At 40.1% G+C, this 23,824-nt stretch overlaps 2 protein-coding genes across 2 annotated transcripts in view; one reads left to right on the top strand and one right to left on the bottom strand.

Annotated features, from left to right (window-relative positions):
- The window catches only part of LOC123239270 (zinc finger protein 91-like), a 310,142-nt gene that overhangs the window by 156,550 nt on the left and 129,768 nt on the right, over positions 1–23,824 (top strand). The gene's annotated exons all lie outside the window — the stretch shown is intronic.
- On the bottom strand, positions 4,300–22,989 carry SULT2A1 (sulfotransferase family 2A member 1). The gene is made up of 6 exons (XM_044666277.1): positions 22,794–22,989; positions 18,395–18,603; positions 8,555–8,681; positions 7,745–7,839; positions 5,309–5,489; positions 4,300–4,808 (listed from the first exon to the last, which is right to left on the bottom strand). The coding sequence occupies exons 1-6, from the start codon at positions 22,987–22,989 to the stop codon at positions 4,690–4,692; spliced, it is 927 nt and encodes a 308-aa protein (XP_044522212.1). The 3' UTR covers positions 4,300–4,689.

Raw genomic sequence — 23,824 nt, 5'->3', positions numbered from 1 at the left:
CCTTTTTAGCTCTTTGAGGCTCTTGAAAGGTTTTTCATAGAATTTGGGGAATTGCCTTTTTAGAACCTCCATATCTCTTGGAGTGAATGCCTTGTATGTCTTTATGTGCACCACCCCCTCTCCTGGTTGAACAATGGTCGTGTCCACAATTGGTAATATAGAGACTACAGCCTTTTGGATTGATTGATCTTTTGCGGTGTTATTGTGTCCTAAAAATTTCAATTCCACAATCTCCAATTGGAGGATTGTGTGCTTGTCTAATTCTTTTCCCTCTCTAATTTGTTGTAACACTTGGAACAGTAGCTTGATATTCTCTACTAGTTCCCCAGATTCAGTATCAGTTTTTGCAGGAGATGTCTTACGGTAATTACACAGGTGAGTCAGAACTGCCTTAGAGATTATAAGGATTTGCCAGAGACATAGGATAATTGCAGTAGCCTTGGGGATGAAACATAAAGCAAACCATTTACAATAATCATATATTTCTAGCATTTGTTGCTCTAGATTTGGGACCTTGACAAACCCAAAGTTGCATAGACCTTGCATAAGTGAACAAGCCATTATGGAGACACTGCCTAAAATAAATATAATTCCTGCCAGATCCATTTCTGTTGTTTTACAAGATTCATAGGTTTTTTATTCACTGTGCTCACCAAATGTAATAAGGGAATTTAGGAAGGAAAAATGATAATTGGGAATAAGGGAGGTTAGGGAGATTCAAAGGAAATAGTTAAACTAACAAATTTTAAGAGAAAAGCTGCAGAATATAGGCCAGGTATTCAGTCTAAAGAACAGAGCCCAGTTGACCCTTCTATTCTCCATGAGTCCCCCGGATCAACTGACTAACCTCAGCATTCTAAACCCTTTTCCAACTGTCAGAAACTCTGCAGTAAAGCTTTGCAGGGTAGATATGCACCCTTTTTGCACTACAATATCTACCAGATGTAATTTCCTTCCTTATCTTTTCTAATTAAATTTATTTTTGCTTTAGCTGTGTATGAGATCTTGACTGCTACTTCTGCTCTTTTTTACTTCATCTGAAGCATAATAAATTCTTCTACAATCTATCTTTGCCCTGTGTGTGTCTCCCTGCCTCAAATATGTTTTTTTTGGGGGGAATAACATTTTTGTAAACAATCATAGGAATTCACTTTTAATCTTTTCTGTTTTTTCACTTCTGTTTTATGGGTTATTTCATCCCATTCCCATACCCATTCATGATTATTAACTGTGTATTCCCATCCATCTTATTTTCCCTTTTGATCCTGCTCTTTCTCTCTCCTTTCGCTCTGTCCCTCCTCACAAATGTTTTACGTATAATCATGACACCTCCACTTTCCCCTTCCTTCTGTTCCCCTACCCCCTTGTCTTATTCCCCTTAGACTTCTCTATAGGACAAGATAGGATTCTATACCCAAATAAGTTATCCGTTATCTGAGCCAATTCCAACATGAAGAAGATTTATGCATTGCCCATTTTCACCCACATCCTCCCCGTCACTAGGATAAGTTTTATTTGGTGCTTCTCTAGGTAAGATCATCTAGTTCTTTCAAGGTGGAATGATGGTCCATGGGCTAGGAGCTCTGAAAGCCCCCCTCTCACTGCTGATTCAGTCTTCCCCTGGGCATGATGATTGCTTTCAGAACTTAAAGTGCTGTGAGATCCCTCGTGCTATGACTCAGGCTTGGGCAGGGGCTTTGGGCCTCCCTGTAGGTTTGTGCCAGGGCTTGGAACTTCAAGATGTGGGTGTGGGTGTTCTTCTCCTGGCTTAGTCAGGTCTCAGGGGCTTGAAGTTGGCTTGGACCCAGGATCAGAATCTGAGTCCTAGAGGAGGGCTGGGGGTTCTCTGGTTTTGGCTTGGGCCAGTACTCCCTGATGATGCCTTGCTTCAGGGTATGCTCCCCTCTCAGCCAGGGACACAGACACTCTCTGTCCACCTTCAAGTTGTTTTCTTATTGCCTCATCTTGTCCCCATTCCATGTCCAGGATTCATTTTAAAGTGTTATTTTTAAGATTGGTTGGAAAAAATACTTAGTTTTGAGTTTTCTACTCTGCCCTCTTGGTTCTGCCCAATTCTCCCCAGATATTCTGATGGCCCACAATCTTACTAGGAATACACAGCTCCCACCCCCTGCACCTTGGGCTCTTGAAGAGAAACCAAATTAACCTCCCCTTTTCTGGAAAGCAAGTTGCCCTATATGCTTGCAGTAACATCCTACCCCTCTCCTGTGCAAGATAGGTACTGAGACTATTGTTGGAACTTGGTCCCGTTGGGCTGTTGAAATCGCTTCCTCATAACCTGAGCACCAACAACTGGAAAGATCTAGAAAGATCTAGAAAGATCTCCAGCTACAAATGCTGAGGACAACAGCTGGATCAACTTAGCACATCTTCAGTGTCCTGCTAAATAAACATTCATTCATAGGTAAGGAAAATTCCTTCTGTTACTTGAGGTTCAAGGCTTTGCCACTGTCTGAGTTCATTCCAGCCAGGAACCCAAGCTACCCAGATACCAGGTTGTGCCAGCCTTTTCCAACACCCTGTGACTCCACTCCCCACTTGGATGGCTTCCTGGGCTGCCACTCCCCAAGGACTATATCTCCCTTATTAGAGTGTAAATTCTATCTGGCTAGAGACTGACCTGCTTTTGATATTTGCAGTTTTAGCATTTAGCACAGTGCCTGGCACATATAAAACACACATTCTGATTAATTCACTCATTTCTTGATTCTTGATTCTTTTTTTTTATTTTTTATTTTTAAACCCTTAACCTCTGTGTATTGACTTATAGGTGGAAGAGTGGTAAGGGTAGGCAATGGGGGTCAAGTGACTTGCCCAGGGTTGCACAGCTGGGAAGTGTCTGAGGCCGGTTTTGAACCTAGGTCCTCCTATCTCTAGCCTGGCTCTCAATCCACTGAGCTACCCAGCTGCCCCCCTGATTCTTTTTTTTTTTTTTTTTTTGTTCAGGTTGGATTCCTTCTTTTGGGATCTCTAGTTCATCTATTTCATACCTGTTCTTACATTTCTATGTATAATGACTAGTGGGCAGAAGTCTTATTCTTTCTTGGATTTTTTTTCCTGTGAACTCTGGAGTATCTCCCCACCAATAATTCTTCTTACATTTGTGCTCTAGCTAGGTCACAGTACAAATAATGAATGCTATAAAATGGTGCAATATATTTTATTTTTCACTCTTCAAAGTTATAATTATGTTCAAAATAATCCAACCCAATGAAAATATAAAATGTGAATTTGAATCGTGATTCCTTTGTGAAACTAATCATTTATTCATTCTGACCAGGTGCTAGCTATGAATTTCTATAATTTCAACTTTGGCTGATATATGCAGAAAGTTTTCTCATTCCCTCTTCTTTTCCAATTCAAAACTCTTTACATTATATCTGAAATACTCCAGTAAAAGCACGCTTAGTCACCTTCTTTATGTGTACTTCATCCCTGACTGGGAGCTTCTTTTTCCATTTAAAAAACAAAAGTGGTCTGGAAACCAATGGATCAATAGTGATACAAAGACATGGCATTTTGAAAATTATTCACCATGACCAGGTTGGAGCTATTCCAATTATTTAAGGGATGTGTGAGAAAGGAATTCGTTTTAATTTAATCAATCAGGGAACTGGAGGTCCTTTACCATTGAGATATGCAGGGATATACAGGCCCACAGTGAAAGGAGGTTGAAACCAATGAGAGAGGAAATTGATCCCACAAGCACTGCCACTCCCTGACCATCTGAGAAAATTAAGGAACTATGATTGGTTCCTGAAGACATGATGTGGGAGAGCTAGTGGGTAGAGAAAACTGCTTATAAAGAGGAGACCAAGGCTCTGGAAGAGATTCTGATTGAGATTCGCATTTGCCTTCTCCAGGTCCTGGTTAGAATGAATAAGTAATTTGTTTTACAAAGGAATCACAATTCAAATTCACATTGTATATTTTCATTGGACTGGATTATTTTGAACTATGACGATTTGGAACATAATTATAACTTTGAATAGTGAAAAATAAAATATATTACACCATTCAGATTTGGGGTCTGGCATTGGAGTCTCTTCCTGAAGAGAATCTCTCAGACTTCTGGCTGGAGATGGAACCCCTGTCAGTGGTGAGCTTCAATTTCATCAGAACAGCACATAGTGTGGTAGGCTAGGCAACTCTCTGCCTCTTTCCTATATTTCTCTCTTGTTGCTATCTCTACTTTAATGGAATAAAGCTCCGAATGCTACTACCAGCCTCATAATTTAATTTTAATTATTACAGATGCAAGCATAGTTTAAGATTATATAATTTCTTGGCATTCTTTATTGAAAAAGGATTACAATCAGTCTTCTATCATTAGGAAGAAAAAGTCTACAACACTCAGCATTCCTTGATGTTTAAAATCCTGAAAATCACAGGATTAAAGGGACCATTCCACAATAGAACCCAAAGCTTGTCTGTCAAAGGGAGAGTTAGCAAGATCAGTACTGGTTACACACTGGAAGCTTTCCTCTGGGAAGAAGCATGAACACCCAGGAATGCCCAGAGTCTCTAACACTGCTTTGGGCTCAGTATATCATAAGGCAAGAGAACAGAAAGCAGAGGAACAGAGAGAGGGAAGAGAAGGCAGAATTATCTCCATCTGTGGATCATATATGAGTGAATTAGAGAAGACTAGAGATGCCACAGTCCAGCTCAGCATTGATCCCATGGGAACAGGTCTGTGCCCAGCTCCTCCATCTTCTCTTGGTACAGCTTATTGAATGCATGCACTTGGGCCACTGTGAAGTGGTTTTTCCAATCTCCACAGATTCCTGCCATAAGAGTAAAGAGGGCAACTGTTTCTGGGGACAGTTCTTTCATGATTGTCCCGTTCCAACCCATTCTCCCCACCACCTTGGTCCAGGAAGAGAAAACTGAGTGGACCTTTATTGACTGACATTTATGGGGTGGCACCTTCCCCTGTATCCAGTGAGCTCTTCCTTTTAACACCCATCATTCAGGAAGTAGGGATGATGGGTCTTTCTGACATTATCACTTCTTATTCTCTGTGCTGTTATTTTTCTTCTGACATTTAAAAACTTGGGGAAGGTTTCATTTAATGTTCCTGCATTATATTTATCAATGGGACATTTCTTAGGCATCCATAGAGTGCATGGAACAAATTCTTTGTCTGTTTTCTTTCTGTTCTACTGCTTTGTGATTCACACTCTCAGATTCCATTCTTGGGTGCCTGGATTTCAGCTGGCAGGGGGGAAGGTATTGGCAATCTACCTATTTAACCCCCTCATTGCCCTATACCACACCTTCTCACCTTTTCTCATAATTTGCACTTTGATATGCTCCATATTTTCTGTTGGCATGTGTTCATTGTTTTCCAGAATGTGTCTTTTCACGACCGGGAAGACAGCATTCTCCATTACAGAGCTGATTTCTTTCTCTCTCAGCTCCTTGCCCAGGAAATGGCAAATCTGCTCCACACTGGCCTTGAGATCCTAGGGGAAAACACCAAACCCCACAATGCTGAGGTGCTGAAGTCATGGAGAGGGGAAAGAAGGACCAGGAAGCAGCCAAATGTAAGAAGGAAGAAGAGAGAAAGGATGGAGGAAGCAGATAAGAACTGAAAGTGGGGTAGGAAGCCAAGTTTGAGAGGAAGAGAAGCAGAAATGGGTTTTATAAGGAGCAAGAAAGGAGAGCCCCAAAGGGAAGATCTGAGGGGGACATGGAAAGGATGAAGAGTAGGAGGAATAGGAATTGGGTGGCAGCAGTGGGCAGGGAGAGGAACAAAACCAAAAGATGGAACTGGGGTCATTTTATAAATATAATGGGGTTTCGCCATTTTCATGTCAGGAAAACTACAGTTCAGCTTGAGCTAAGGCTGACTTCCTACACTGAAGCTTTACCATGTGATGATGGGAAGAGAACCATTGCTTGGAGTGGATGGGATTATAACCATGACCTACAGGGACCAAGGAGACCTATGAACTCTGCTAGCACTTATTTCTTTTTCTACCATAAAAAGGGATCCTTTTTTTCTTTTTAACCCTTAACTTCTGTGTATTGGCTCATAGGTGGAAGAGTGGTAAGGGTGGGCCATGGGGGTCAAGTGACTTGTCCAGGATCACACAGCTGGGAAGTTTCTGAGGCTGGATTTGAACCTAGGACCTCCCATCTCTAGGCCTGACTCTCAATCCACTGAGCTACCCAGCTTCCCCAAGAGTGATCCTTTTGATGGGAATTTGAAAAACAAAGTCACATGAGGAGGTAAAGCAAGTGTCTATCCCTGGCCTGTGTCCATAGAAAGCCCACTTTTTAAATGGTTTTGTAGTAGTTGGTGTGAGTGAGAAGGATGTGAATCGAAGCCTAAAGTAAGGGGCAATCAGCCTGTTCTCTGTCCTCATTCTCCTTCACTTCTATGCTGCCTTAGACACTTTTAGTCACTCTTTCTCTTTCTTGATAACTGCTCCTGGCTAGGTCATTGGGTCACCTTACACTCTCCTTTGCTGGAACCTCTCCCATCAAGCCATCCAATCATACTTGTCCTTAAGGTTTTCCTCTGAGCCTTCTCTTCTTCCTCTTCAGAAATTCATTTGCTCAGTTCCTAATAATTTAATTTCCATCTCTAGATAATGCTTTTCAAATTCACTTTTCCTCTGTTGACCTCTAATCTTGCATCTCCAACTGCCTTTCAGACATCACAGCTTAGATGTCCACTGGACAACTTTACCATATCATATCCAAAACAGAAGTCATTATCTTCCCCCTCACCATCCCTATTTCTGTGGAGGGCAACCCTATCCTTGCAATCTCTCAGGCTCCCAACCTAGGAGTCATTTTGGATTCCTCCCTGTCTCTCACTGTTGTCAAGACCTGTTAACCTCACCTCTGCAACATTTCTAAGATACTCCCCTTCTCCTTTGACATTGTCACTCCTCCTGTTTCAGTTCCTCATTAATTGAATCCTAGAGTATTACCATAGCCTCTTGGGTGGTCTCTCTGGCTCAAGCCTTTCCCCATTGCAATCTGTCTTCCATTCAGCCAACAAAATGATTTTCTTAAAAGTACAGGTCTGATCATGGCATTCCACCACTCAATAAATAGCAATGGCTCCCTATTACCTCTAAGATCAAATACAAAAAAATCCTTTCATTTAAGGGGCTTCACATATTCACTCGCTCTTGTCTTCGAGCCTTCTTTTACTTACCCTCAATACGTACTCCTTGATCCAGTGTCAATAGCCTCCTGGGTGTTCCATTGACAAGGTCCTCCACCTCTTGGTTTGAGGCATTTTCTCTGACTTTCCCCCATGTCTGGAATGCTCTTCAATCTCTGTTCTCTCTGCTGACCTTCCTGGCTTCCTTTCAGTCCCAACTGAAAGTACACCTTCAAGAGCAAGACTTCCCTAGCTCCTCTCAATTCCAGTGCCTTCTCTCTACTGAATGCTCCAATTTATCACACACACACACACACACAGTCTTATTTGTACATTGTTGTTTGCATATTTTCTCCACCACTAGATTGTGAGCTTCTTGAAGGCAGAGACTGTCATTTGTCTTTCATGGTATCCACAGCCATGTGCAGAATAACTTGCACATAGTGCTTCATAAATAGTTTTCATTGACATCATGCAAACCACTATGTACAAACAAGCCATATACAAGATAAATGGGAGCGGATTGACAAAGGGAGCCATTAGCATTCATGGACACTCTTAGGAAAGATTTTAAAAATGCAAGAGACAGGACCTTACCTGATGAAGTTCCTCATAAGTTAAGAGCAAAAAACTTTCTGGATCTTTCCTGGACAGCCATCCTTTGATGTGGTCAAACCAGGATCCAAAGGGCACTAGAAGGGAATTGGGAAGGAGAAATGGGATTCCTGGCCATTTCTGTCTCATAGATTTAGAGGGTGCCTCCTCTGCCCTGGATGCTGTCCAGAATGGGAGTCAAGGACAGAGAAGTACAGGATTGTCTGCCCTCCTGTGACTTAAAATCTGCGGTTAGGGTATCATTCCCAGGTACAGAGAAATGTCACCTAGTAAAAGCTTAACTGGGAGAAGAGCAATGAGGAAGCCTCAGGGAAATCTTGGGCCAGATCTCAGCTCAAGGGATCTCACCAAGGATGGTGGAGCACGAGGGAAAGATTAGGTTGGCCTCCCTGGAGGAGGTGATGTTTAAACATCACCAGGGAACAGTTTGGAGAATGTGAGTGATCTGCTTTTCCATCCTGGCCCTAAGGATGATCTCTTGAGCTTCTGCTCCTCAGAAAGAACACTTGCATCAGATGTAGAAAACCTGGCCCAGATATGGTCAGCTACATAGCCATGCAAACTTGGAAAGACTCTTCCCCATTCTGGGCCATATCTCTTTATATACTATGAGGCTGACAATTCTTGCCCTCTTTCTGTCCCTGGGTTGCTGGGAGGGATGTGCATCACAGCATATGGAAGGGCGCCAATCACACATGGTGTTTTGTTAAGATGTCCAGGAAGATTGGGAGGAAGAGGAGAAAGGGGAGAGGGAAGGAGAGTCTGATGTGGCTCTACCTTCCCCTCACTCACCATTTCCCTGCTGGAACTTCTCAAAGACCTGCTCAAAAGTTAAGCATGACTGGGAAAATGGCATCTGCTTTTGTAAATGGTACAAAGATACAATGATGTCCTTTGGATTCCTGGCAAGGTAAATCACCTGCAAGAGAAATTAGAACTGTGGGAGGTCAGCAGGTCCATTTCACTTTCTCACGAAGCATCTGTAGAAGGGAGAACGTTGGACTGGCTCCTTGCAACTGCTATCTCTACCCACCCTGTGTATGTCCAGGTTTAGCTTGGTCTGGCATGAATTAAGTAAATGTTTATCAACTGGCTGTCTAATTGATCTCTGGCAGCTAGTTTAATGGGTAGAAAATTCTCACTAACTTCCCCCACATCCCCAATATGTGTGTAGTTGCTGTATGAAGTGGACAACCCACAATGGTACCATTTCATACCTCTCCTAAATGTATATGGATACTTATTCTCTAGGATAGTTGATTTATTTCTACCTGTGCATACATTGGCAAGTCTAGGTTCTCTGAGAAAAACAACTTCGAAATTAGAGTTATACTTAGATTCTCTCAGTATAGGCGAGGTGATGTTTGCTCAAGAAATACATTCTCCCTCTTATCACTTTTGTTCATGAGCCCCTACCAATGTGTTTCCATTTATACAAAGCAGAAAATATATACAATAATGACACTTTTAGATATTTGATGTAACCATTTTCTTAGCAAATAATCTAAAGTGGTGTGGGAATGGAATAAGCATTTATTGGAAAAAATTAAAATAAAGGAATCATGGTATCTTGACTGAGGATAAAATCTGGGTAAGAATTTATATGGTGGTGTCAGGTAGGTGGCTGAGTGGATTAAGATCCAGGTCTAGAGATAGGAGGTCCTGGGTTCCAATCTGTCCTCAAACACTTCTTAGCTGTGTGTCTCTAGGCAACTCTAAATGGCACTGCCTAAACCTTTCCAGTGTTCTGCCTTGGTACCAAAAGACAGTATTGATTCTAAGATGGAAAGGGTGAAAAAAATGGCAAGAGTCTTATATTGAAAATAGCATTCAAATGAATCATGTGCAAGACAAGAATAGGGGAAGCAACCAGCAGGCACAGTAGATAGGGTGCTAGACCTGGACTTGGGAGCACCTTTTTCAAATCTGGCTTTAGCTACTTCATAACTACGTGACTCTGAGCAAATCACTCAATCCTGTTTGCTTAGCCCTTGCTTGCCCTTCTGCCTTGGAGTTGTTTCTATGAAAGACAAGTAAAGGTTTAAAAATTAGGAGAAGAAGGTGGGAATCATTAGCAAAGGCAGTTGCTCTGTGGGGAGGGGAAGTTCTCTAGAATGGAGTCCTGAAGACATAAAGAGAAACATTTCAAGGGACAGATTGATTGCTTAATAAATGCCTGTTTATCAACTGACTAGTGAGAAGAAATGGGGATAATTCTCCAAAGAAACAGATGAAGATGGTCCAGGAACCCACTGATGACATTTTTTTTAAGTGCAGATGTTGGGAACAAAGGCAGGTCACAGAGAATGTACTCTAAATTACAAAACACTTGTGGGTAAAGTGTTCAGTGAAAATAGAGGAGACAAGGGGAGCACCCCATACTACCAGTTCCTCCATTGTTTTGTGGGTTGTTCTGTTCCCATTCTGCTGCTTCTCTGCCCCTGCCATGTGGCTTGGGCTGGGCAGGTTTCCTGTTCTGGGCTCTGCCATCTCTTGTACTCTATTGCCACGTGGGAGTAAGTAGATCATTTTACTGTTGTTCCAGTTCCCTCCATCTGCTGCCCTGTTGGGGTGAGTTGTGGTTCTAGTTCCCCCTCACTGATCTCTTGTAGCCCCAAGGCTCAGATGTCCCATTAGAATTTGTCCATTTATTTTGCCTTTTCTCTGTGAAGTGGCTCTGGCTGGGTTTGTTCCTGAAGGGGTCACAAGGAAGGAAATACCAGGAGAAAAATGATGTTGCCACACTGGATCTCATGGCCAAAGGAAGGGTTCACTAAAAAACAATAGATTCTTGCAAAAGCACCTTTCTTGTTGTGACAATATCAGAAAACTTCCTGAGTTAAGGAGTCGTGAACTTCTACTCATAAAAAAGATCTGGGGGACAATTTCAAACTCCTAAAAAGTCAATTCCTTGGCAATACCAGCTGAATAAACAACTGGCCTTCTGTCTCTTCTAGAGGTGTTTACATGAGCATTCCCAATTAGCATTTCAAACCTCCCTGGATTTAGAATATCAGACATCCTTAACAATAAAAAGGACCTCACAGATTAGAAATTTCTAGATGGCCAATATCTCCCAGACTCAAAGGGTCCTCATTGTTGCCCCTGGATTGTTTATTAGCTATCTTCCCCCTCCCCATCCTCCTTTTCTCCAGGCATGTAGACATGAATGTATGAGCCTTACCAGTAATAAGGATTTGGCAAGCCTGTATTCAGTCCAGACTTTGTATCTTAAAAGTATTCCTTTGAAGTAGCTATCATGGGCCTAACTGCATTGACCACAAAAGTTCCTATTCTGTAGCTTGCTGCTTCTGGCAGAATAGTCGACTGCTCCAAGATGTACCAGTTCTCACGCATGCTGTGCCCCCCAGGCTGCTCTCTCCTTTTACCCCAGTGAGATGTGTTCCTCTAGTTTTCCTTTGTTTTGAGGTGATTTATTTGTGTGTGTGTGTGTGTGTGTGTGTGTGTGTGTGTGTGTGTGTGTGCATGGAAGGATTAGGGAAGAGGGGTGCCTTTTACTCAGCCATCTTAGCTCCCAGAATGCAACTCTCTCTTTCCTTGTTTTGCTTTTATGATCTTCTCTTCCTCAAACTTTTTCCTCCAGTTCTTTGCTCCTTTATAGTTCAACTTCTTCTTTACAGAATTCTAACATTACAGGATGTGAGAGATGGAAGGGATCTGCAACAGCCACCTAGGCAAACTTGTACTTCAAAAGGATGCTCTTTAAGCATCACCTTCTTAGGGCACTGCTTCCTTATCTTCCTCATTTTCCTCCTTTCCCATCTTCACCTCCTTTTCCCAGCTCTCTCATTCATAGCTCAAACAGGAATATGGTTCAAGAGCCAGAGGGCCAAATTCTGAACCATTTGAAAGTTATTAAATTGAAGTTCTCAAGTGCTGGCCAACCCAGGAGCCTAAGTGACTTTAAACCCAATGAATATTTCACAAAGGGGTATTAATGAGCACATATTATAAGAGGTCAGAGTCAAATGATTCAGATCTATTCTTTAATGAACCAGAAGTTAGTTGGTGTCAAATAGACTGGGGAAAAGGTCATTTTGAAAGCCATAAAATAAGAGAAACACAGGAGACATGGGACAGAATTGTGATGAAAAGAATTTTCAAAAAATTGTCTTTAAATGTTTTCTCCTCCTAGATTTCCTCAGAGTGGAGGCCTGGATGCTGTTGTGGGAGGTTTCAGAAATTATTACTTTTTACATAAGACTATGTAAGATTTCAAGATCAATATCATATCCTACAAAAGAAAGGAAGAGGAAGATGAGGAAGATGGTAATGATGATGAAGAAGGGGAAGAATAAGCTTATGAGGAAAATAATCTAGAAGATGACCTAGACAAAGAACAAGATTCATTGGTACACAGTCAACCCTAAAGCAGTGTGGATATACTCTGGGGAAGTCCAAGATTGATATAGCCTGTATGGAACTCTTAGTTACTTAGGCTTTTGTATTTTCTAGGTAGAATCAAGGAAACAATTTTTGTTTAAGAAGGAAAAAACATTTTCAACACTGAAAAAGCAGTTCAAAACATGAACTTATTTTACCTAGTGTTTTAATAGCATGATTTCCCACCAGATAGGTAGAGCACAGAATATTCCCTGAAGCATGGCAGTTGTGACAGCACATGGCTCTTGTGAAATCATATAGCCATTAGACTATTGCTATGAAAATTATTCAAACAATTTGCTGGGACAAATATTGGTTTAGAAAAAATAAATTCCAAAGAATTGACTGAAGTATTTGTTCACCGAAGTAACTGAAATAGGCTATGTCTGCTTTCACTAACTTCGCCTTTATTCCTTTGTTTTTCTTTTTAACTCCTTCCTTCTGCCTTAGAATTCATAGTAAGAATCAGTTCTGGAGCTGTGTAGACGGCCAATTGGAGAAATAGGGTCATGATTGGGCATTTTATCTGGATTCCCTATGTGACCAATCCAGGTTGAGGCAGTCTTTGTGTTTGGTCCTTGTAACCTGAGCCCTGAAGAGCTCTGGTACCAGCAGGTAGGTTCATCCAAAAACAACTTGACCCCTCCAGGAGGCTAATTGGAAGTCATTTAGAGAAATAGAGTCTGTAATAGATATTTTATCTAGATCCCATTACAAAATCATCAGCAAGTAAAAGTGTGTGTTTGGTATTTTCTGCACTGCATGTCAGGAAGCAGACAGAATGGGTTCCTAAGGTAAAAATCTGAGACTCCTCTTTTGACTCCTTTTCAGATCCCCACCTTTTCTTAATATTCTCATTGGAAACCTTTGAGTCCTTAGCAAACCAACAGTTACAAAGTTAACAATTTCTCTCCTTGATAATTAGGAAGCTGAACTCTAAAAATATTATTACTTCAACAATCAAGGTCAGAACTGGACAAAGCTAGACAAGATTTTATCTGACCAGTTGCAATCCTGTAAATCAAGAGTACAGGACTCAATTTATTTAGGATATCTATGAAATATATTACTGCTCCTCAAATTAACCTCCTGCTAATTGGCAGCTGGAATTTGGCCTTTGACCCTTTACTGATCTTTCTATTTTTAAGACTCTAATGGGTTTTTGTATAATTTGTAACCCTTTCACAGCTGTAATTCTTTCTTTGTGCTCTTTCGGTGAAATCAGTATATATTAATATTAAGACTCCACAGCAAGTTGGAGTAGTTATGTGCTAAGCATTTAGTCTGACTGTTCTCATTCAATCTGATGTCATAAAACACCACTCAATACCCCTGGAAATATAGAGCTTGTTCTCTATAGAGGTGGAGCCAATAAGCTGGAGAAGAAGCAGGGAAAGCTCAAAACCAGCATGGGAATCCTCTCCAACCAATCTTAAAATAGTGCTACAAAATGAATACTGGAGGGAATGAATCAACAAGGAGATGGAGTGAAGCAACTTCCATGCAGAGAACAACTTGAAGGGTAGGCAGAGAGTGTTTGGTTCACTGGGGTGAGAGGAGAGCACAGCCAGCTTCTAAGCCAAGGAAAAAATACTGCAAGTATTCACAAAGAAATAATTAACAGCCTCCACATTAAAGGATTAGAAGGCATGGAATATGATATTCCCAAAGGTGAGACATCTAGGTTTACTACCCAGAATCACCTATACAAAAAACTGACTATATTCTTTCAGGGGGGAAATGGTCATTCAATGAAAAAGAAGAGTTCCAAGCATTCCTTATGAAAAGACCAGACCTAAATTGAAAATTTGATGTCCAAACAGAAGACCCAAGATAAGCCTAAACAGGTAAATAAGAAAGAGAAAATGTAAAGGACTCAAAAAGGTCAAACTGAATGTATTCCTACATGACAAAAGGATATTTCTAATTCTTAAAAATTTTTTATCAGTAGTAGAGCAGTTAGAAGTATACACAGAGTGTGTGGAAAGAAGCTGATTAGGATGACATAATATATATAAAAAAAACAAAGTGGAAAAAAAGATAATTGCCCTGAGAGAAAAGGAAAGGGAGAGATTGAATGGGGCAAATGATCTCACCTAAAGATGTGTGAAAAACTATTACAATGGAGGGGAGGATAAGAATCCTTTCTTATTCTATAGAGAAGTAGGAGGAGAATAAGACAAGGGTAGTGGTGGTAATAAGAGGGAGGATGATGTAATGAGGATGATGAAAAACAAAACACCAATGAGATGGGACAAAGTGAAAGGAAAAAGAGCAGGATCAAAAGGTGAAAATAAGATGGAGAGGAATACACAGTTGGCAGTCAAAACCATGAAAATTAATGAGATGAATTCACCCATAAAATTGGAGCAGATTAAAAATCAGAATCCTACTATATGTTGTTTACAAGAAGCACATTTACAGCAGGGTCACACAGAGGAAAGATAAGGGGCTAGAGCAGAATTTATTGTGCATCATCTGAAGTAAACAAAGCAGAAGTAGCAATCATGATCTCAGATCAAGCTAAAGCAAAAAGAGATGTGTTTTAAAAAGATAAGGAAAGAAATTAAATGTTGCTAAAAGACTATAAATAATGAAGTAATACCAGTACTAACCAAACATATATCAATCAAATGGTATAACCTCTAAATTTTTAAAGGAGGAATTAAACAAACTCCAGGAGGAAATAGATGGTAAAACTGTACTAATGAGGGAACTCAACCCCCCCTTTCAGATCTAGATAAACCACAGCAAAAAATAAACAAGAAAGAAGTAAAGGAAATGAATTAAACCTTAGAAAAGTTAGAACTAATAGATCTCTGGAGAGAACTGAATGGGAATAGAAGGGAATATAACTTCTTTTGAGTAGTACATGGCTATTACACAAAAAGTTGACTATGTATTAGGGCATAAAACTACACAACTAAATGCAGAAAAGCAGAAATAATAAATTCATCCCTTTCAGATCATAATGCAATAAAAATTATAATCACTTAATCTCCATGGTGAGACAAATAAAAATTAATTGGAAACTGAATAATCTAAAACTAAAGAAGGGGTGGGTCACAGAACAAATTATAGAAACAAACAATAATTTCATTAATGAGAATTACAATGAAGAGACAACATATCAAAATTTATTGAATATAGTCTTAGGAGAAAATTTAATTTCTAATTGCTTACATCAATAAAATAGAGAAAATGGAGATCAAAAAATTAGGCATGCAACTAAAAAAATAGAAAAAGAACAAATTTTAAATCCCTCAATTAAAGACTAAGTTGGAAATCCTAAAAATTAAAGTAGAAATTAATACAATTGAAAGAGAACCATTTCAATAATAAATAAGACTATGAGTTGGTTTTATGAAGAAAATAGACAGGGCATTGGTTAATTTGATTTTAAAAAGGAAAAAGAAAATCAAATAATCAGCATCAAATATGAAAATGGTGAATTCACCACCAAGGAAGAGGAAATTAAAGGAATCATTAGGAGCTATTTTGCCCAATTATATCCCAATAATCTGACAATCTAAATGAAATGGATGAATATTTGCAAAAATACACAGTGCTCAGAGTAGTAAAAGAGGAAAGAGAATACCTCAATAATTCCATCTCAGAAAAAGAAATTGAACAAGCCATCACTCAGCTCCCTAAGAAAGAATTTCCAGGGTCAGATGCATTCATAAGTGGATTCTATCAAACATTTTAAGAACAATTAATCCCAACACTATACAAATTATTTGGCAAAATAAAGGAATCCTACCAAATTATTTCTATGAAACAAATATCGTGCTTTTTCTTAAGCCTGGAAGCACAAAAATAGAGAAAGAAAATTATAAGCTAATTTCATTAATGAACATAGATGCAAAAATTTTAAATAAGATACTAGGAAGGAGACTAAAACAATATATCACAAGGATCATTCACTATGACCAGGTGGATTTAGACAAGGAAGCAAAGCTGGTTTAATATTAGAAAAATTGTCAACATAACTTACCATATAAACAAAATAACAAAAATCACATGATTATCTCAAGAGATGCAAAAAAACCCCCAACCTTTGACAAAATTCAATACCTATTCTTATAAAAGCTAGAAAGCATAGGATTAAATGGGTTATTCCTTAAAAAGATAAGTAGTATCTAACTAAAATCTTCAGCAAGTGTTACCTGCAATGGGGATAAGTTAGAGGCCTTCTCAATACGACCAGGAGTGAAGCAAGGAATGCCCATTATCACCAGTATTATTTAATATTGTATTAAAAATGTTAGCTTTAGCAATAAGGAAAAAGAAATTGAAGGAATTAAAGTAGGCACAAGGAAACTAAACTATCACTCTTTGCAGATGCCATGATGAAATACATAGAGAATCCTAGAGAATCAACTAAAAACTAGTTGAAATAATAACTTTAGTTAATTTGTAAGATACAAAATAAATCCACATAAATCATGAGCATTTCTATATATCATCAACAAAGTTCAGCAACAAGAGATAGAAAGAGAAATTCTTTTTAAAACGACTCTGAACAAAATAAAATATTTGGAAATCTACTTACCAAAGCAAAAACAGGAATTATATGAACACAATTACAAAATACTTTTCACACAAATAAAGTCAGATCTAAACAACTGAAAAACACTAATTGCTCATGGATAGACTGAGCTAATATAATGAAAACGACAACCCTGCCTAAGTTAATTCATTTATTCAGTGCCATACTAATCAAACTACCAAATAATTATTTTATAGAACTAGAGAAAATGACAACAGAATTCTTCTGGAAGGACAAAAGGTCAAGAATATCGAGGGAACTAATGAAAAAAATGTGGAGGAGGCTTAGCAGTACCAGATCTCAAACTGTACTATAAAGCAGCAGTCATCAAACAATCAGGTATAGGCTAAGGAATAGAATGGTAAATCAATTGAGTAGATTAGATACACAATATACAGGGGTAAATGACCTTAGCAACCTCACATTTGATAAACCCAAAGATCCCAGCTTTCAGAATAAGGACTCAACTCTTTAACAAAAACTGTTGGGAAAACTGGAAAATGGTATAGCTAAGTCTAGACCAATATCTCACACCTTATACAAGATAAGTTAAAACGAATATATGATTTAATATAAAGAGTGATACAATAATTAAATTAGGGGAACACAGAATAATATACCTTGTGGATCTTTGGAGAAGGGAAGAAGTCATGACTAAATAAGAGATCAAGAGCATTATATAAAATGAATAATTTTGATTATAGTAAATAAAAGGCTTTTGTACAAAAACCAATTAACATAACCAAGATTAGAATGGGAAACAACAAACAGGGGAAAAGTTTTATAACAAATTTTTCTGATTAAGGTCTAATTTCTCTTATAGAGAACTAAATCAAATTTATAAGAGTACAAACAATTCCCCAATTGGCAAATGGTCAAAGGATATGAACAAGTAATTTTCAGAAGAAGAAATCACAGTCACCAATAATCATATGAAAAAATCTTCTAAATCACTCTTTGATAGAGAAATGCAAATAACAACAATGCTGAGTTACCACCTCACACTTATCAGATTGGTCAGTAAGGCAGGAAAATGGTAAATGTTGGAGAGGATGTAGAGAAATTGGGACACTAATGCATTGCTGGAGGAGTTGTGAACTGATCCAACCATTCTGGAGGGCAATTTGGAATTCTGAGCAAAGGGCTATAAAACCATGCATAGCCTTTGATCTAATAATGCCACTACTGGGTCTGTATCCCAAAGAGATAATTTAAAAAGGGGAAAGGACTTGTATTAAAATATTTATAGCATCTCCTCTTGTGGTGGCAAAGAATTGTAAATTCATCAACTGGGGAATGGCTGAACAAAATGTGGTACATGTTGGTGATGGAATATTAGTGTGTAATAAGTCCTCCAAGTCAGTTTCCTAATTCCATTCAGTTCTTTCTATTTCTTCTCCTTAATCCCATTTCCTTCTAGTCCTTTTTGATAGAGTCTAAAGGTCTCTAAATGTTGGAGTGAGCATTGACATGGACAGAGGGAACCACTAGGTAAACTATTAGGGCAATGTGTAGAGGATGGAGAGCAGAGATATTCCTCTCTCTGCCTTCTGATTTCCCTGAATTCCTATGGAATATGAACCAGGAGTACATTTACAGCCTCTCTGCATCGATTCTCCCTCCAACTTCTAGATAATTGTTTCTTTCCCTGTTAATCAGGGACCTCCTGTGCTCACCTTGGCCTTGCTGGTGAAATAAGTCTTAGGAAAGAGATGGATTGGGAGATGGGAAGTGAAGAGTCGTGGGTCTGCCTTATTCTTGACCATTTCCATGCCATATTCAATTTCTATCCAGGGAGAACGTTTCCAGAAAGGGACAGATTTGATCCAAGTGGCATCCCCTTTTGAATAGATCAGGCTGATTATATCTATCATCCAGTGGGTTCCTGCATGGAATAAAAGGGAGAGAGGAATATTTCATTTTCAAAATCACAATCCCTCAGAGGCAAGAGAGAACTCAGAAGGATCAGTCCAGTCCATATCAGTACAAATCAACAAAAGACTTCGAGGGTGAGAGCAAAAGAAGATGCCCCAACTCTACTTGGGACAATACTATTTGTCAAGAAGTTGTCCCTGATGTGAAGCTTAAGTTTCCTTGGATAGTTGGATGGCCACACCAAAGAGTATATAGTTATTCAGTAAATATTTGTTGGGAAATTCCTGGATGCTGGACATTGTGCTGAATAGAGGAGCTACAAAGAAAGGCAAAAATAGAGTTCCTTCCCTCATGAAAGTCACAGTCTAAGGTGAGAGGCAACATGTAATTATGTCAGTTCATAGAAGAGCTATACAGAATGATGTTGTGTGTGTGTAAGGAAATCTCAGAAAGGAAGTCACTGACAGGTTGGGCTACTGGGGAAGGCCACTTGGAGAAGGAGGGATTTGAGGTCAGCCTTGCAGGAAGCCAGACAAACCAAGAGGCAGAGGGGAGGAGGCAGAGGGAACACAACCAGTGTAAGGATTCTAGAAGTGTACTGTGATCAGAGTTGGAAGAAATCAGTATGGGATCCCTGCCTTCAGATTGCTTCAAATCATGACTTGGGGTAAGCCATGGAGTGGACCACTGTGAAACATAAGCAAATAGCCCAACTTCCATAGAAGCATGCATTAGAGTTGCATGAGAATGATACAAGTCATGAGCAAAGTTCATCATTGATGAAAGTGGAAGGATAAGGCCCAGATTCTTGGGCTGTTAAGACTAGATAGCACTTTAGCCAAGAGATAGGGATGGGAAGAGCACTTGGGGCTTAAGGGACAGCATAAACAAATATATGGAAGCAGGGCAGCATGGAGCATTTTTAGGGGTGGACGAGTAGAAAATTTTGGCTGTAGGTTAGCATATATACAAGAGGCAGCTACAGCAGCACTCTGTCCTGTCTGTCCTAGGACTTGGTTTCTAATCCTACTATTACCACTTCAATGCAAACTCGGTGACCTTTAAGAAGTTGTAGTTAATGAATTATTGGACATGGAGTCAAGAAGTCCTGGGTTTGAATCTTACCTTGCTTTGTCCCATCTGGGCAAGATTTTCTGAAAGGCAGAAAGTGAGGAGGGAAAATGTAAATAACCTGTTTGACCCAGAACAGAGGAAGGAGGCCAGCAGGAGCTTGTTCTTTATGATTGCAGAGGTCAGAACCAAGAGTCATGAAGGATATTCCAGAGAGGAAGATCTAGGTTTGATATCTGTCAAAAGTTCCTAACAATTTGTTTGTCCCAGAAGTGTTCTGGCTGCCTGGGTAGGGAAAGCTTCTGTCCTTGGTGGTCTTCAGGAAGTCTGGGTCCCTTATTGGGATAGGTAGAGTGGACATTCCTTTTCTGTAGAGGTTTGATTCAAGGGCTTGTAAGATCTTTTCCTGCACTAACATTTGACGCTTCTGGGACTGTTTATTTGGGGAATATGTAGGGTCTGTGCAATATTATCACTGCTGCAGGCCCTAGAAAAATTGAGGGGATGGTGGTCCAGAAAAAGGTTGTGCTTCCCAGGGCCCTCGAGAGTTCTCCAGAATCAGTGTTATAGGCCATCCATGTTTATGGTATCATGGTCTTATTTATTGGGACTTCAAATGTCAAATTGGGGAAAGAGTTAGGGGTGTGAGGCTAATGAAGCCAGTGGCTTCATAAGTGATGGAATGGTGAGACCATATTTGGGATCTGGGCTCCATCTTCTCATGGATGGCATTCCCATGCCTACCCTTTTGCATCACTGTTCTGATGAGGTATTTGGATGATGTGGGACCCTGTGGTATTTCCCTCCCAAAGAGATTGTATTTGACAGACTGAATATATTATGGCTCATTATCAATGACTTATTCTGAGCCCTTTTCTTAGTTACTTCATTTCCTATGAGAAGCTAAAGGCCATCCTGTTCCAAACTCAAGCTCTCATTGGAGTTGTACTCTTAGTAAACTCTACATGAGCCTCCAAGGAGTGAGGGAGTGACTAGTCAGGCAACTCCCTGAAGCAGATCGTGTCTGAGGAAACCCAGAGATGGGGAGGTTGAGTCATGGTTGAAGCTAACAATGCCAACTCTTCCATAGAGGAGCAGCCTCTGTTAGAAATCATGGGTTCCCCATAACTTGGACAAAGTAAAGGTCTGGCCAGAAGACTTGTTCTCAGGGATATTGTGTGTTTTCAGGGATGCCTGCTCACATAGGGACTGTCTTGGATGATTCCCATGTTACTTCTTATGGAGAGTCTGTGATTCTCTGCTCGCTCCATTGATATTCCACACACCATCAGAGGTGGGGAGGAAGGGGAAAGGTTAGAAGGAAGAGGGAGAGAACAAAGGGAATGAGGAAGGGGGAGGGGATGGAAGTAGAAATGATGGGGCAACATTGTGTTCTGGAGACAGTTGCCCTGGTTTAGAACCCTGCTTCAGACTCATAATCCCTTCAGCTCCCCTGGGCCAGAGTCTCCTCATTTCTAAAGGGAGTCGGGGGGAAATACTTGCAGTATGCACCTCAGGGTTTTGTTGGGACAGTGTAAGGTACACGGTAGGCTTTAAACAGATGGGAAAATGCAATCATCATTAGATTAAAAATGGCCTCACTTGGAAAATTGCCCTGCCCCTTCTACATTGCTTGTCCTGCCACTAACTTCATCCCTGTGACCCACCTATCATTGTTCTGAAGCTCAATGCTACCCTTTTCTCTAATCCTTCCCCTTTGGTGTAGCTCACTGTTTCCATGGAAAAGGAACACAAATCCAGCCTGGCCCCATTAGGGTGTGCCGAACACTCTTTCTCAGAGGACTGAGGTCCTAGTGGAAACATCAGAATATCTGGATTTCATGGTCACTCTGAGTTTTTGTACCTTTTTTTGTTTCTAGCAAGTTTCTCCCTTCTAGAGCCCTTGGGATTCTATTTATTCCTGGGCTTCTAGGCCTGGGGTCTATGGACATCCAGGAGGTGTGGAGAGCTTTGAGAAGATCCATGAACTTGAGGGGGGAGAAATGACATCTTTGTCTTCCCTAATCTGTTACTGAAATTCAGCACGTCTTTTAATGATCTAAAAATCTTACTTTGTAGCTTCTAGTCAGACTGTGGAAAGTGTCATGCATTTCATCCCAGAGGTCATAGGGAGCCACCTAATGTATTTGAGCTGAGGAGTGACCAGGTTGATTCCATACCTCTGAACATTCCACCTTCCCTTCTGTCTCATTCCTCCTCGCCATGACCTGATCCACCTCTTCTGGCTCTGTCAGTCCATCTATACTATTTGCTTGTTTTCCCTTCACAGTGTTGATGTTATGGGTGACCTGTTCAACTATATTCTATTCTCTAACTTTGATTTTCTCTCTCACTTTTCATGCAGCTACTCAAACCAAGATAAATTCTGCCTCCAGATTATTCCTACCATCTATCTTCTCCACTTTTTAATAATAGTAATGATAATAATAGCTAGCATTTATATAGAAAGCACCGTTTTTATGAATTGAGAAGAACCAAAAGATGATTGTGCCTGACAGTAACAGTAGTGTTATATTGATAATCAAGTATGAAAGACGTGGCTACTCTGAGTACTCTGATCAATATGATGAGTCTAGACAATTCCAAAGAACTTTTGATGAAAAAATACTATCCACCTTCAGATAGAGAATTAGTGAACTCTTGAGAGCAGATTTAAAGATAATTTCCTTATTCCTTATTTCTTGGGGTGTTTTTTTGCAAATATGGAAATATGTTTTGCATGATTTCACACTTATAATTGATACTATGTTATTTGCCTTCTCAGTGGGTGGAGGAGGTGTCAGAGGGAGGAAGAGTACATGGAACTCAAAATTTAAAAAAAAGAATGTTAAAATAAATAACAAATAAATAAACATAATCTGGAAAAAATAAGAAAAATAAAAATAAAAGTCTTACTTTGATGAGAGGTGTATGGGCTTGTGGAAACTATCTGCAGGAGGGCCACAAAAGGTAAAGAATGTTGGCTTTCTAATGAGGAGGCTCAGCTAAGTATGGGGAATCCAAAGCCCTTCTGTCTCTGACTTCTGAAGCCTAGGATGTGCAAAATCACAGAAAGCTCATCCTTTCCAGACTCCTCCTCTTCTGCTGCTTCCCAATCCTGCTCCTTACCTGACCTGGGATAGGTCACTATAATGACGTCTTGGTTCCGAACTTCAAATTCATCCTGCATCCTTTTGATTGCCTCCACATTATAGAAAGCAGGTGGTAAAAAGATCCCCTGTAGAAAGGTGCATTTGCTGGGCTTCTCCATGTCGGTGTCTCTCAGCTGGGTGACTGCTCTCTCCTGGTCCTGTCTCACTGCCATTGCTACACTTTTATCCTGGGCTCTGCCCAACTTCCAGTGAATCACAGGTGTGTCCTGTGCCCAGAGAGAAGAGAAGGGTCAATGACAGCTGAGATAACTGGGAGAAGGATGGTAAAGGCCAAAGAATCTGAACTGCTGACATCTTTCTGCAAGAACTAAGCAAAGACTTCATGATGAGGACAATGAATCTTGGGCGAATGAGTCAGTGTACATGGCATGCAGATTCAAGAGTGCCACAGAGAAGAAATTTGTTCGGGTCATTTTGACTCCACAATGATAAATATTAAAAATGATAAAGGCTGGTATAAATATATAAATTAGTATTTTAATTAAAGCCATGTTGATAGATAAAATCATTAGACCACGCGCTTGTAAGCATTCAAAACTGCCCCTGCCTCCATTACTGTCTCCTGTTTCCTGGAAGCGCCTACTCGCAAAAGAGGCCACTTCCTCCTAACCCAGGAGATTTAAACCCTCTCTGCGTGGACGTAGACCTCCCCATGCCCCCAAAGACCCAGAAACGGAAACCCGTTGGACCACGGGAAATGTAGTTTGATACATTTCCCAAATTTCACTTTTACAACAGAACGCGATGGGGGCTACAAAATCGATCTTGGTCTAGCTGTCTAGAACCATTTCCTAATTACTATAATGATGGCAATCACTTATTAGCCATCATCATTAATTAGCCTTTGCAAAGAAGATGTAGCAAGAGCAGAAGGACAGTCACATCTTCCTGAACTGGGACACACTCCTCCCTCTAAAACCTCAGTCTGGAGAGAGTGGATTCAGGTTCACCTTAGCTGCTACCCATGCTTCCTTCTACCAGGTTCAC

This window comes from Gracilinanus agilis, chromosome 3 (genome assembly GCF_016433145.1).
Source record: "Gracilinanus agilis isolate LMUSP501 chromosome 3, AgileGrace, whole genome shotgun sequence".
In the NCBI taxonomy this organism is placed as follows: Eukaryota; Metazoa; Chordata; class Mammalia; order Didelphimorphia; family Didelphidae; genus Gracilinanus; species Gracilinanus agilis.
Note: the sequence above shows the minus strand (reverse complement) of the source record. Positions and strands in the feature narration are given on the sequence as shown.

Bases quoted from the DNA above. Each gene is read 5' to 3' on its own strand.
- SULT2A1 (XM_044666277.1), bottom strand. From the start codon at position 22,989: ATGGCAGTGAGACAGGACCAGGAGAGAGCAGTCACCCAGCTGAGAGAC. The intron at 7,840-8,554 runs GTGAGTGAGGGG...ATTCCCTTCTAG, and splicing joins GAAGTTCCAGCAGGGAAATG to TGCCCTTTGGATCCTGGTTT. The intron at 5,490-7,744 runs GTAAGGTCCTGT...GTTTTCCCCTAG, and splicing joins CTTATGAGGAACTTCATCAG to GATCTCAAGGCCAGTGTGGA.